The sequence below is a fragment of the Scyliorhinus torazame genome, chromosome 3 (assembly GCF_047496885.1).
Source record: "Scyliorhinus torazame isolate Kashiwa2021f chromosome 3, sScyTor2.1, whole genome shotgun sequence".
NCBI classification, from domain to species: Eukaryota; Metazoa; Chordata; class Chondrichthyes; order Carcharhiniformes; family Scyliorhinidae; genus Scyliorhinus; species Scyliorhinus torazame.
Window position 1 is genome coordinate 295,706,711 of NC_092709.1, and position 13,152 is coordinate 295,719,862.

A 13,152-nucleotide genomic window follows, 5' to 3' on the forward strand; every position below is an offset into this window, starting at 1 on the left:
TCTCAGCAAGCACTCACTCAGCAACCTCTGCGCCCCTCACGATAACACCCGAGGGAAAATAAATAAAAACTACTTACCAGTCACCATCCAATCCATTACCTGCAGGCTGTGACGTCACGGTTCAACTTTGAACTTCTACCTGCCCTCGAGCCTTCCTCTTGATCCTTACAGCAGTTGGGTTTTTTTTGGTTAGAGGAGGGGCTAGGGAGGGAAACACTGAAGAAGTGTTTCGGGTTTAAGTGTCACTTAACAAGAGCTCCTCCACAAACCACCTCCAAGTTAGGGTGAGCACACGGACGTATGCAAATTTCCCCTGCAACGGCCAATCAGCAGCTCCGCTCTACTGCCCTCTGCTGGATTTAAAGCTTTGGAAACATTGCAAGTTGTTGTAGAAAGAGTATAGTTAAAACAGTTACAGACACCTGGTCAGCTCTCAACAGTGGCTAAGAGACTGGACCAGAACCATAATCAAGGTGGTGCGGAAAGATCGATTTGTTCCAGGAGTGATAATATAAGAAATAGGGCTTGGTTATTTTATAAACAAACATTATTAAATCAAAAGAACACCAATATTTAAACTTCAACTCTAACCGATTACATGTAGCCTCTTAACCTAAACACACACAGTTACCATTAAACAGCACTTTAACAGAATATGCAGCTCTCATGCCACTTACACAGGCAGACAAAGGCAATACTTGCATTTACAAAGCAATTTTTCTTCTGTTATGGACATTGTTCAGAACCCTTTCCAAAGAGTGTCTTGGTAGCAACTTTCACGACCTCTCACGGTCGATTTCCAAACCCTCTCCCTCTACCTATTCAAAACAGAATTCGTTTTCTATCACTAAGCTCCACCCAGTCCCTCAAAAAAAGATTCTCTGGGGTTTCCAGACTTGAAGCTATCATTATTTTGGCTGTTTGATGGCCCACTCTCGTTTATACAAAAGAACAGAGCTATGATATTGATATGCAATTAACCTCCCATTGACAGGCAAAGAGGCCATCACTCAATGGGCTAATGGCTAGTCAGACAGGAGGGGCCCGAAGAACAACAGATCTGGGCCATCCGGTGTATTCCCACTAATGAGTTTAAGTCTGATTGGGACAATGTAACTTGGCCAGATGTGGGCATATCCCGGACTCCATGCAAGCAGGCTTCTCCCCCCCCCCACCCCCTCAGTCTGTTTATCTCCTAAATTGCCTGCTACATCTTAAATCTTATTTCTGGACTCAAGTTCCTAATATGTCCCTCGCGTAACAAAAACCCGTAGACTTTTATTTTATATTACTAAATGGTGAGAAGTTTGCAATTTCTAACAAATTGTTCGATTCTATGCAGAAAATTAATTTGAGAGAATTTTGAAATTGGGCCTGAAACATGCGGACAAGGACTATTTTACATAATTCAACAGGTCCAAATTGATATACAAGGAAAACACAAGGGGTGTATGGCAATGCCACTCATCTCTCCTCACATCAGCCCCACCTCACCGAATTCCAGGTGCACTTGGCGATCAGAAACTCAATTATGCAGAACTATAATTATGAATCCACATTCTCCAACACAGTATTTCATTAAGAATTTGTTCAAATAATTGCTTGAAACGTTTTCCTTCATTAAACAGAAAATATTCAATTTTATTAAAATGTAACTGATAATAAAAATTGAGCCTACATATTTGAAGATATTCCTAATTTGAAATGGAATTCAGATAATCCCTTCATAAATGGAATAGAATGGCTTTACCTGAAGAGATCTCAGTTCAGTTTGCTGTTGTTGTATCTGCATCTGAAAAATATCCAAGGTATTCCGAATGCTAGACAACTCCAGCCCAATCTTCTGCAGAATGTTTGTAAATGATGGGTCACTACCTAATGACAGGAACGTTCACATCTTACATTAAAAGTGGCAAGGTGAGGGAGCAAATGAATATAACAGCAAAAAAACCTTCACGATCAAACAAATAACACAGCATTTACTAAGGTCATGGAGATAGAAAAATATAGGATCAGTAAAGGAAATTAACTTGCAGGGAGGTGGAATAGAGCTGACTGGATTGCTCAATGTCGACCGGCTTCTGTCCCAATGTATTGAGGTCTGATTCCAAACATTTTACCCAATTTAAGACTAGAGACACATAAAATTATATGGTTGCACAATGGTACTACTTCTTCACAAAGCAATTCACATTTGATTAAACTTAGTTTAAAAGTTATTCGTTAAAACTTAACCAGTCCATAATTGAATATCAGAGAGCTGAAAGTCGCATTCAACCTACACATATTCTTCAGCTGCATGTATCTTTTGATAGAAGATATCTTGTTGTTCAGTTGGACGGATACATCGTGCAAGTCCACAGACGTCATCCTCTACAAAATCAAGATGAATTCCAACTTAATTTAATATTTTAAAAATTGCTCAACAGCTTCCAGAAAGCCCAGAGGTGTCTGCAGCAGTACTATTGCCCCAACCCTAGATATAGAATATTTAATTCACTAACTTCATCTCCAGCAGGTAACGTTTCAAGTTATTACTCATTTAACATTAAGATATTGGTTAAAACATGGACAGCCTAACTCTGGCAGTCAGATCCAGGGTAAAAAAAAAAAAAAAATGGAACACTGTCGCAGGGAGGGTGGATTCAGTTTACAAAAAATGGTTCCTCAGCACCTGGTTAGACAGCCTCATGTGAACACTTCCCTTTGGCAGAATCCATTACATGAGATGCAATGACTGTCATAATATACACACACAAGTATATGATGGTGCAGAGACAGACACGGACTGACACACTGAAAGACCATACACAGAACACAGCAGCCAATCACCAGACAGGACACGGCCACTATATAGCCAGAGGGCACTAGTTTTCCGCTCATTCGGGATGTAGCCTCTGAGACAGCCAGAGCCCGTGATCAGTAACACGAACATCTACCATGTGCTAGCGGTATAGCCTGGTCAGGTTAGCCTCAGGTCTCCAGTCAACCTAACATAGTGGCAACCCACAGTGGCAACCCACAGTGCAAGTATGTTTAACAGCTCATAGCAAAATAAATTGTGTCGGTAGCCGTGTTGGTAGCCTGTCTCTCTCTCTGCTCTGGGAAACGCAGTCCTCGCAGACCCAACACATCAATGACAAGTTTTCAAAACAATTAGGAACACATGTGGTAAACACACTGGTTATACACTATGTGTATTACAGTACTGCTACTGTACTACAGTCAATCGAGTAAATCCCGGCCTGCTGGCTCCGTGTATAAAAGTGTGCTCTCTCCTGCGCGGCCTCCATTCTGGTTCCAGCTGCAGGAGGCTTAACATCTAGCGCAATAAAGCCTCAATTGTTGCACCATCAATGACCACAAAACGAAATGGTGATCAATTTATTGCGCTAGAATTTTAAACATGAACGTCTTAATCAAGCCGGATCGCCTGGAGCTGGACCCTCACACAGCCGACGCCACAGCCACCTTCAAGCACTGGCTAGCCTGCTTTGAAGGATACCTCAGAGCATCCACAGAAGCCCTCGCAGACCCACAGAAGCTCCAGATACTTTACTCATGGGTGAGCCCACAAGTCTTCCCCCTCATTCGGGACGCTTCCACTTACACGGAAGAGATGGCTCTCCTAAAAGGACAGTACATCAGGTGTTCGCCAGGCACCTCCTGGCCACGAGGCAGCAACTCCCGGGGGAGTCTCAGGACGACTTCCTGCGTGCATTGCGGATACTTGGTAGAAACTGTAATTGCCAGGCGGTGTCGGCAGTCCAACACACCAAACTGATCAGAGATGCCTATGTCACGGGCATTAAATCCAATCAGTCAGCGATTATTGGAATGGGGTACACTCGACCTTAGAGACTGTACAGCTCGCTTACACCCTGGAAGTAGCCTCCTGCAATCTGGAGTCCTACACCTCCGACCGCGCGGTACCCTCGTGGGCGTCATGGGCCCCACCATCATCCGACCTGGGTACACCGCAAGCCTGCGCTGCGCGGCAGCCAGCGACCTCCGGAGGCCCCAAATGCTATTTTTGTGGCCAGAACAAACACCCCAGACAACGCTGCCCAGCACGGGGCACAACCTGCAACCGTGTGGTAAGAAGGGCCACTTTGTCTCCGTTTGCCAGGCCCGATCGGTCGCTGCCGTTTCCAGGCCCAGCATCGCTACACACCCAATGTGCGATCCAGGGGTGCCGCCATTTTCACTGCTGCCCGCCACGTGCGCCACCATCTTGGATGTCGCCCACCATGTGCGCCCCGCCGTCTTGGAACGCACCCCAGGAACTCTGCTCACCTGGCCGTTCGCAGACTGTCCATACCTATCGATACTTCCGCAGCTCGCCTCTATCACCCTCGATCAGTCTCGGTCCCGCAACCTCACGACCACTACAACGACCGTATGGATCAACAGGCACGAGACGACCTGCCTCTTTGACTCCGGGAGCTCAGAGAGTTTAATCTACCCTGCTATGATAAGGTGCTGCTCCCTCCCAGTCCCCCACAAAATCTCCCTTGGCCTCTGGATCCCATTCCGTACAGATCCGGCGGTACTGCGTCGCGACCCTCTCAGTCCAGGGCGTAGAGTACAGTAATTTCAGACTCTACGTCCTCCCCCATCTCTGCGCTGCCCTGTTACTAGGTCTCGATTTTCAGTGCCACCTCCAGAGCCTTACCCTGACGGTCAGCGGAACCCTACCCCCCCTCACCATCTGTGGCCTCACGACCCTCAAGGTCGACCCACCTTCACTCTTCGCGAACCTCACCCCGGACTGTAAACCTGTCGCCACGAGGAGTAGACGGTACAGTGCACAGGATAGAACCTTTATCAGGTCGGAAGTCCAACAGCTTCACGGGAGGGGCGTCATTGAGGCCAGTAACAGCCCCTGGAGCGTTCAAGTGGTGGTAGTTAAGACTGGATAGAAATATTGGATGGTCATTGACTACAGTCAGACGATCAACCGGTAAACGCAGCTTGACATGTACCCCCTTCCACGCATATCTGACATGGTGAACCACATTGCGTAGTATTGAGTCTTCTCCACAGTTGACTTGAAGTCTGCATACCACCAGCTCCCCATCCGCCCGGAAGACCGCCAATACACTGCATTCAAAGCAGACGGCCACCTCTACCATTTCCTTAGGGTTCCCTTCGGCGTCACCAATGGGGTCTCGGTCTTCCAGCGAGAGATGGACCGAATGGTTGACCAGTACGGGCTGCGGGCCACGTTCTCGTACCTGGATAACGTCACCATCTGCGGCCACGACCAGCAAGACTACGACGTGAATCTCCAGAAATTCTTCCACACCGCTAAACTCCTTAGCCTTACCTATAATAAGGAGAAATGCTCCGCACTACCCGCTTAGCCATCCTTGGCTATGTTGTGGAAAATGGAGTCCTAGGGCCCAACCCCGACCGCATGCGCCCCCTCCTGGAACAACCCCGCCCCCACTGCCCCAAGTCCCTGAAACGATGCCTGGGGTTCTTATATTACGCCCAGTAGGTCCCTAATTTGTAGACAAGGCCTGCCCACTCATCAAGTCCACAGTTTTTCCCCTGGCGGCTGAGGCCCGCTGGGCCTTCAACCACATCAAGGCGGACATCACCGAAGCCACAATGCACTCGGTCGACGAGGCCCTCCCCTTTCAGGTGGAGAGCGACGCATTGGACGTGGTTCTGGCCGCCACCCTCAACCAGGCGGGCAGACCCGTGGCTTTCTTCTCCCGCACTCTCCATGCCTCTGAAATTCGGCACTCCTATGTCGAAAAGGAGGCCCAAGCCATTGTGGGAGCTGTGCGACATTGGCGACATTACCTGGCCGGCAGGAGATTCACTCTCCTCACTGACCAACGGTCGGTTGTCTTCATGTTTAGCAATACACAGCGGGGCAAGATTAAGAACGACAAGATCTTGAGGTGGAGGATTGAACTCTCCACCTATAACTACGAGATCTTGTATCGCCCGGGGAAGCTCAAATGAGCCCCCAGATGCCCTATCCCGCGATACATGCGCCAGCGCACAAGTAGACCGACTTCAGGCTCTCCACAATGACCTCAGTCACCCGGGGGTCACCCGTTTTTTTCATTTTGTCAAGGCCCGCAATCTGCCGTACTCCATCGAGGAGGTCAGGACGGTGACCAGGGACTGCCAAGTCTGCACGGAGTGCAAACCACACTTCAACCGGCCAGACAGAGCGCACCTGGTGAAGGCCTCCCACTCCTTTGAGCGCTTCAGCATGGACTTCAAAGGGCCCCTCCCCTCCACTCACTGCAATGTGTACTTTCTCAATATCATTGACGAGTACTCCCGTTTCCCGTTCACCATCCCATGCCCGGACATGACTTCTGCCACGGTCATCAAGGCCCTACACAGTATCTTCACCTGGTTTGGTTTCCCCACCTACATCCACAGCGATCGGGATCCTCCTTCATGCATGATGAGCTGCGTCAGTTCCTGCTCAGCAAGGGCATCGCCTCCAGCAGGACGACCAGCTACAACCCCCAGGGAAACAGGCAATTGGAGGGGGAGAATGCGACGATCTGGAAGGCCATCCTGCTGGCCCTTCGGTCTAGGAGTCTCCCGCTGGCAGGAGGTCCTCCCTGATGCGCTCCACTCCATTCAGTCGCTCCTGTGCACTGCTACCAATGAGACCCCTCACGAACGCGTGTTTGCCTTCCCTAGGAGGTCCACCTCCGGGGTGTCGCTCCCAACCTGGCTGACAGTTCCTGGGCATGTCCACCTCCGGAAGCATGCGAGGAGCCACAAATTGTATCCCCTCGTCGAAAAATTCCTCCTCCTCCGTGCAAATCCACAGTACGCCTACGTGGCACACCATGACGGGTGGCAGGACACAGTCTCCCTCCGGGACCTGGCATCCGCTGGTTCGCCATCCACAATCACCCCCCCCCCCGCTTGCCACCCTCGCCCCTGCGACATTCGACCCCCACCGAAACACCCACCCCAGCAGCACCCCCCCCCCCCCCCCCCGGGATCCACTACTGGGTGAAGGAGAGGACAACACGCTCCCAGAGTCGCAGATGCCCACATCGGCGTCCACACCACAACCGAGACGGAGGCGATCGCGGCGGAGGGTCAAAGCCCCAGACACACTCTACCTGTAACATTGCTTCACCGCCGCTGGACTTTTTTTTTTTTTTAAAACAGGGGGTGAATGTGGTAAACACCACTGGCTAGACACTACGTGTATTACGGTACTGCCACTGTGCTACAGTCAATACAGTAAATCCCGGCCTGCTGACTCCACCCAGCAGGCTCTGTGTATAAAAGTGTGCTCTCTCCTGCGCTGCCTCCATTCTCGTTCCAGCTGCAGGAGGCTTAACATCTAGCGCATTAAAGCCTCAATTGTTCACCATTTTATCTTGTGGTCATTGATGGTGCATCACAATATGACTGGGATGTTACAGGCTGTCTTTTATAGATATTCATACAGCAGGAGTCAATTGTGGTAAAATTGGATTGTATAGCAAACTTAAACACACTTTTAGTACAAATTCATCACCTTGTACCAATTATTTCACAAGGTGCATATTGCTCTCAAGTGGCGTAATTTCACATTGCAGTCAATAGGCTGAAAAAACATGCAAAGCTTTACACAGGCGATCCTGTGCCACAATCTGAAAGAAGTAGGCACGCTTGTCTGGCTAGAGTAAGGAAGGTAATTGAATTCATTGCTGGGAAGTCCCAAAAATGCCAAACTGAATGTAGGGAAAAGCGAGGTTTCTCCAGTAAATGAGCTAGGACAGCGTACTAATTTATGGGGGTGGGGAGTAGATGCCATTTACGGCAGCGAGGGATAGGTTTAGGTATTTGGGCATTCAAGTAGCAAGGGAATGGATAGGGCTCCGTAAGTGGAACTTAAAAAAGCTGGTTGAGGAAGCCAGGGAGGATCTTAAGAGTTGGGATACACTGTATTTGAAGTTGGCGGGGAGGGTTCAAGTGGTGAAAATGAATATTCTGCCAAGGTTCTTGTTTATCTTTCGGGCTCTCCTGACCTTTATACCAAAGGCCTTTTCTCGGAGATTGGACACGGATCATTTTCAGATTTTGTACGGGCAGGGAAGGTGCTGATGTTGGGGAGGACTGCTACAAAAGCAGCGGGGGGGGGGTTTGGCATTGCCGAACCTGCTTCATTATTTCTGGGCGGCGAATGTGGATCAGGTGTGGCGGTGGTGGGAAGAAGGGGTAGAGTGGGTTAGGATGGAGGAGGGATCTTGCAAGGGGTCTAGTTTGGAGGGCCATGGTGACGGCAGCGTTGCCAATGGCTCAGAATAGTTATTCAGGGAGCCAGGTGGTGCAGTCCACAGTGAAGATATGGAACCAGTTGAGGTGGCATTTTAGGGTGGAAGGGATGTTGCTGTTAACACCGCTGTGCGAGAATCATCATGGGTTTGAGCCGGGGGGGGATGGATAGTGTATACAGGAGGTGGAGGGAAGTGAAATGACTCGGGCAAGAATGAGTGGGTGCTTTCAGGAGGTAGCAGATGAGTGAGAGTCACATGCACATGTGTTGGGGTTGTGAAAAATTGGGAAGATTCTGGGCGGGAGTTTTCGCAGTCTTAGCCAGGATAGTGGAGGAAGAGGTGGACCCGGACCCTTTGGTGGCCATATTTGGGGTTTCAGAGAACCTGGAGAAGCGGTTGAAGAAGATAAAGTACGAGTTAAGGGACTCTGCAGGGGGGCTTGAGAAAAGGTGGGGATGTTTGTGACCGTGCTGGAGGAGCTGTTCGTCGCGAGGGGTGAAAAATGGAAAAACAATTCTGTAGCTCAATGTCAGAGAATGAGATGGTCTTATATCTGGCCTGCAGGTGGCGGTGGTTGGACAGATCCCATGTTCTGTAGTTCAACTCCATTCCAGTCAGATTGAGGAGAGCGAGATGGGAGCATTGCGGCGAGGTCCAAGAAGCGCAGCGTGATGACACAGCCTTGATTGACTCCAGTCTAAATGTGAATTGAGTCTGTGACACATCTGTTGGTCAGAATCACTGCTTGCATGTCATTGTGTAATAGACAGACAGGTGACAAACTTGAGGTGAACGATCCATAACCCCTCGCGGTTGACAAGTATCGAAAGGCCTTTGAGGTCAAAGAATACCATGTACAAGAGTTGTCACCATCCCCTGCATTGCCACATGATGTAGTTGCCACATGGTGAAGGACATGTCAGTTGTGTCCCTTAGTGGGTGGCTCTTTAGCCCAGGGAGATGGTGATTAAAGACTCACGATGAACTTCCCTGTGACAGTCACAGGGAAATTCTTTAGTTACTGCAGTTGAACTTATTACTTTTCTTGAAGGTGGTCATGATACCCCTGACATGTTCTCCTCCTTCCAGATAAGAGAAATTAGGTCACATATTTATGCCAATAGCACTCCACCATTTTTTAGTGCTTTGGCGAGGATTCCATCTACTCCTAATGCTGTGTTGTTATTTAACTGATGGATGGCAGTTTCTATCTGGAGCCGGGTTGGAGTTGTGCTGAGATGGTGGTCGGTAACATGCTGTGGGATGGAGTCGAGGACACTCACGTTGAAGACAGAGTCTCTTAAGGAGATTTTCAAAGTGCTCCTTCCAGTGATGCAGACAGACCTTCTGTTTTCGATGAGCACCTCTCCATTCTTGGCAAGCAACGGTGTGGGGCCTTAGGCCAGAGGTGGTCTTAACTGCACGAAAAAACCTTGCAAGTCGTGGCTGTCAGCTAACTGCATGAAGACCTGTGCTTTCTCCATCCACTATCTGTTCTTTAGGTTGAGGTTTTTTGCTGGGTTGCAGTCGGCTGTAGAGTTGCTTTCTTTGCACTTGCGGCTTATCAGCTCCTAGATCTCTCGGTCGACTGACAAAGTATCTCTTTGCAGGTGCTGATTATGGAGCCTTGAGGGCAGACGAGGCCCTGTGGACTGTCTCCGGTCATTGGGAGTAGTCAGGCGCTGGCTGAATAGGGGTCTCTTATCAGGGTCTTCGAGTGTCTCAGAGTTAATTTTCGTGTAGCATAGTTTCTGTTGCTGCTTTGGGGCTACATTGATGTTGATCAGAGAGATTAGACGGTGGTTTGCCCAGCAATCGTCAGCTCCTGTCATGGTGCAGGTGATGAGGCTGGAGTGAAATTCCTCTTTGGACTCTAGTGCAAGAACGATCTTACAATCTGCACAGAAATTACACTCTAAATTTACCGTTGATATTTAGCAAAGTGTTGCCGATTTTGATGAGTGGAATGCTATCCCACTGGCATCATAATAACGGTTGCCAATTTTGCACCGGAGACGCCAATAATGTTGCCCTTCTTAATATGGAGTAATATTGCTTTTCAGAGTCGCCAGGTATCAGATGATACCACCACAAGGTTCAACCGGATATTGATTAAAGACCCAACAACCAGTCAGTTAGTTCAAGTTCAATAATGGTTTATTTACATACAAGATTAACTCACACATGCAACATAAAAACACTACAAGCTAAACTACACCCAACACTATAACAACCTGTACTTAACTTTCAGGCACCCGGCTTTGGCAGAGGAACAAGGCCTTTGTTCGGATCTGGAGTGGCTGGGTCTGGAGAAGGAACTTCTGTTCTGCTGGGTTCACCTGTCTGGTAGCGATCGTTGATCTTGAACTTGCTTCTTGTCGTGGTGCTGCAGTTGGCTTCAGGTATAGGCCGGGCCGAAGTGTGCCGGTGTGCCAGGGCCAAAGAGATCGAACATATGGCAGTGTCTCTCCTTATCCTTTGGGGTTTCGCGCTCTTTTGGGCAGTCCTTAGCTTTAGACCCAATAATTCGGCAGGCTTCGATTACTGCCTTCGATTTGAGCCAATAAAGGGGCAGGTGCCTTGATAGCCGGGCATGTTCTGAGCAGTCATTGACCTTGGCTGTTTGGGCTTCCTGGGTGAAGGGAGTGGCACCGATGTGTCTGGAATTGTATCTGATACCAGAGTACCAGTCCTTTGTCCTGGGGAAATGGGTCATTAGAATTCAAATCGGCTAAGGGTTTTGATACTGTCTGGTTCTCTGTCAGCAAATATACATTCAGGCTCTGAGTTTGCCTGAATCCTGTATTGGCCATATTTCCCTTGAGTCTTTGCAAGTATCCATGTTTACTTTGTAAGTGGCCATCCCAGATGGCTACAAAAGCATATTGTCACAACCACATTGTTTTTCCCTTTGGGTAATAGTAGAGAAAATGGTGGAAGGATTCCAGAGCTGATTATCAGCCCACTGAACCATATTATGAATGCTCCTTCTGTTGCAAACAAGTTCTGGACTTGAACCCAGCACTTCTGTTCCAGAGGTAGAGGTGCTACCACTGTGCCACAATACTTCCGTTTCAAGAGTTGGAGTGCAAGCGCTGAAGAGTAGTTCTGGGATAGGGTGAGCCGAAGGGTCATGAAGCGTTCATTTATCCTGCAAGGGGAGTCTCTGAGACAGTTAAAGAGTTTGATTGTAATGGTGAAGCCAACGCCTTGTAGGCAGCGATCTACTTCTGATTTACCCATCCAGATGAAGGTGCAACCATTAATTTGTTCCTTCAGCTGGCCATCCAGTGCACTAGGCCTCACTTAGGACATACATGACATTGCTATAGGGGCAGCACGGTAGCATTGTGGATAGCACAATTGCTTCACAGCTCCAGGGTCACAGGTTCGATTCCGGCTTGGGTCACTGTCTGTGCGGAGTCTGCACATCCTCCCTGTGTGTGCGTGTGTTTGCTCCGGTTTCCTCCCACAGTCCAAAGATGTGCAGGTTAGGTGGATTGGCCATGATAAATTGCCCTTAGTGTCCAAAATTGCCCTTAGTGTTGGGTGGGGTTACTGGGTTATGGGGATAGGGTGGAGGTGTTGACCTTGGGTAGGGTGCTCTTTCCAAGAGCCGGTGCAGACTCGATGGGCCGAATGGCCTCCTTCTGCACTGTAAATTCTATGAAATCTATTTAGACATTGTCAATGTTGAACTGCCGGACAACGACAGCAGTACACCATTCCGGACTTAATGTTCCAGGTGTCAAACTTAATTTTAAGTGGCAGAATATGCCAGCGCGCGAGTTTGGTTAATGTGGGTTAACCATTGCACACCAGCTACCACACTGGTTTGACAGAGCACGGTCTTGGTCCAGTGGCAAAGGGGTCCAAGACAACTGGAGACCAGCCTCCGCTGTCTGGGCCTAGGACATACAAGCACACATACACCTAGTGTCCTCTTTTCTCCTTTTTTTTTTTTAAAAAAAAGAAAATATTTTATTGAGGCATTTATAATTTTAACATTCGAAACAGAGAGGTTCAACACACGCAAAAACCCCACAATAACATTCCCCCTGCCCCAACTCCTACCTACCCAGATATTAGATTCCCTATCCTTATTCTTCACTTCCATGCTTCCCCCCCCACCCTTGCTGACGGTCAGTTTTCCTTAAAGAAGTCGATGAACGGCTGCCACCTTCGTGCAAACCCCTGTAATGAACCCCTTAAGGCAAACTTAATCTTCTCCAGCCTAAGAAACCCTGCCCTGTCGCTAACCCACACTCCTGACTTTGAAGGCTCAGAGTCCCTCCATCCCAGCAAAATCCTTCTCCAGGCCACCAGGGAGGCAAAGGCCAAAACATCAGCCTCTCTTCTCCCCTGGGCTCCCGAATCTTCCGACAATCCAAATACTGCCACCTCTGGACTCTGAGTCACCCTCCCTTCCAGGACCTCTGACAAGACTAAGGAGAATCACTGCCAAAATCCCCTCAGCTTCGGACAAGCCTAAAACATATGTACATGATTCGTGGACTTCTCCCGCACTGCCCAAATTTGTCCTCCACCTCCTCAAAAAACCTATTCATCCGGGCCACAGTCATATCAGCACTGTGGACCACCTTGACCTAGATACGGCGGAGCCTGGCACACGACTAGGTTGCATTGACTCTCTTCAGGGCCTACTCCCATAGCACGACTTCCAACTCCCCTCCCAACTCCTCTCCACCTCCCCAATTGGGACCCCTTCCCACTCCATTAGTTCCTTATATATTTCCAAGACCCTCCCCCTCCCCCTGTTTTAGACAACTCCTTATCCTGTAGTCCCCTTAGAGGGAGGCAAGGGAAGCTTGGAACTTGCCTCCGGAGAAAATCACGTACCTGCAGGTGCTGGAATCCGTTCCCACCCGGT

At 48.9% G+C, this 13,152-nt stretch overlaps 1 protein-coding gene across 3 annotated transcripts in view; it reads right to left on the reverse strand.

The window, feature by feature from the left end:
• Positions 1-13,152, reverse strand: part of ska1 (spindle and kinetochore associated complex subunit 1) — an 80,237-nt gene that overhangs the window by 39,841 nt on the left and 27,244 nt on the right. For all 3 annotated transcript variants that reach the window (XM_072497422.1, XM_072497420.1, XM_072497419.1), the window contains 2 exons: positions 2,279-2,373; positions 1,751-1,871 (listed from right to left, as the gene is read on the reverse strand). In XM_072497422.1, the coding sequence (XP_072353523.1) occupies positions 1,751-1,871; positions 2,279-2,370 (213 nt within the window). In that variant the 5' untranslated portion in view covers positions 2,371-2,373. The remainder of the gene's footprint in view (positions 1-1,750; positions 1,872-2,278; positions 2,374-13,152) is intronic.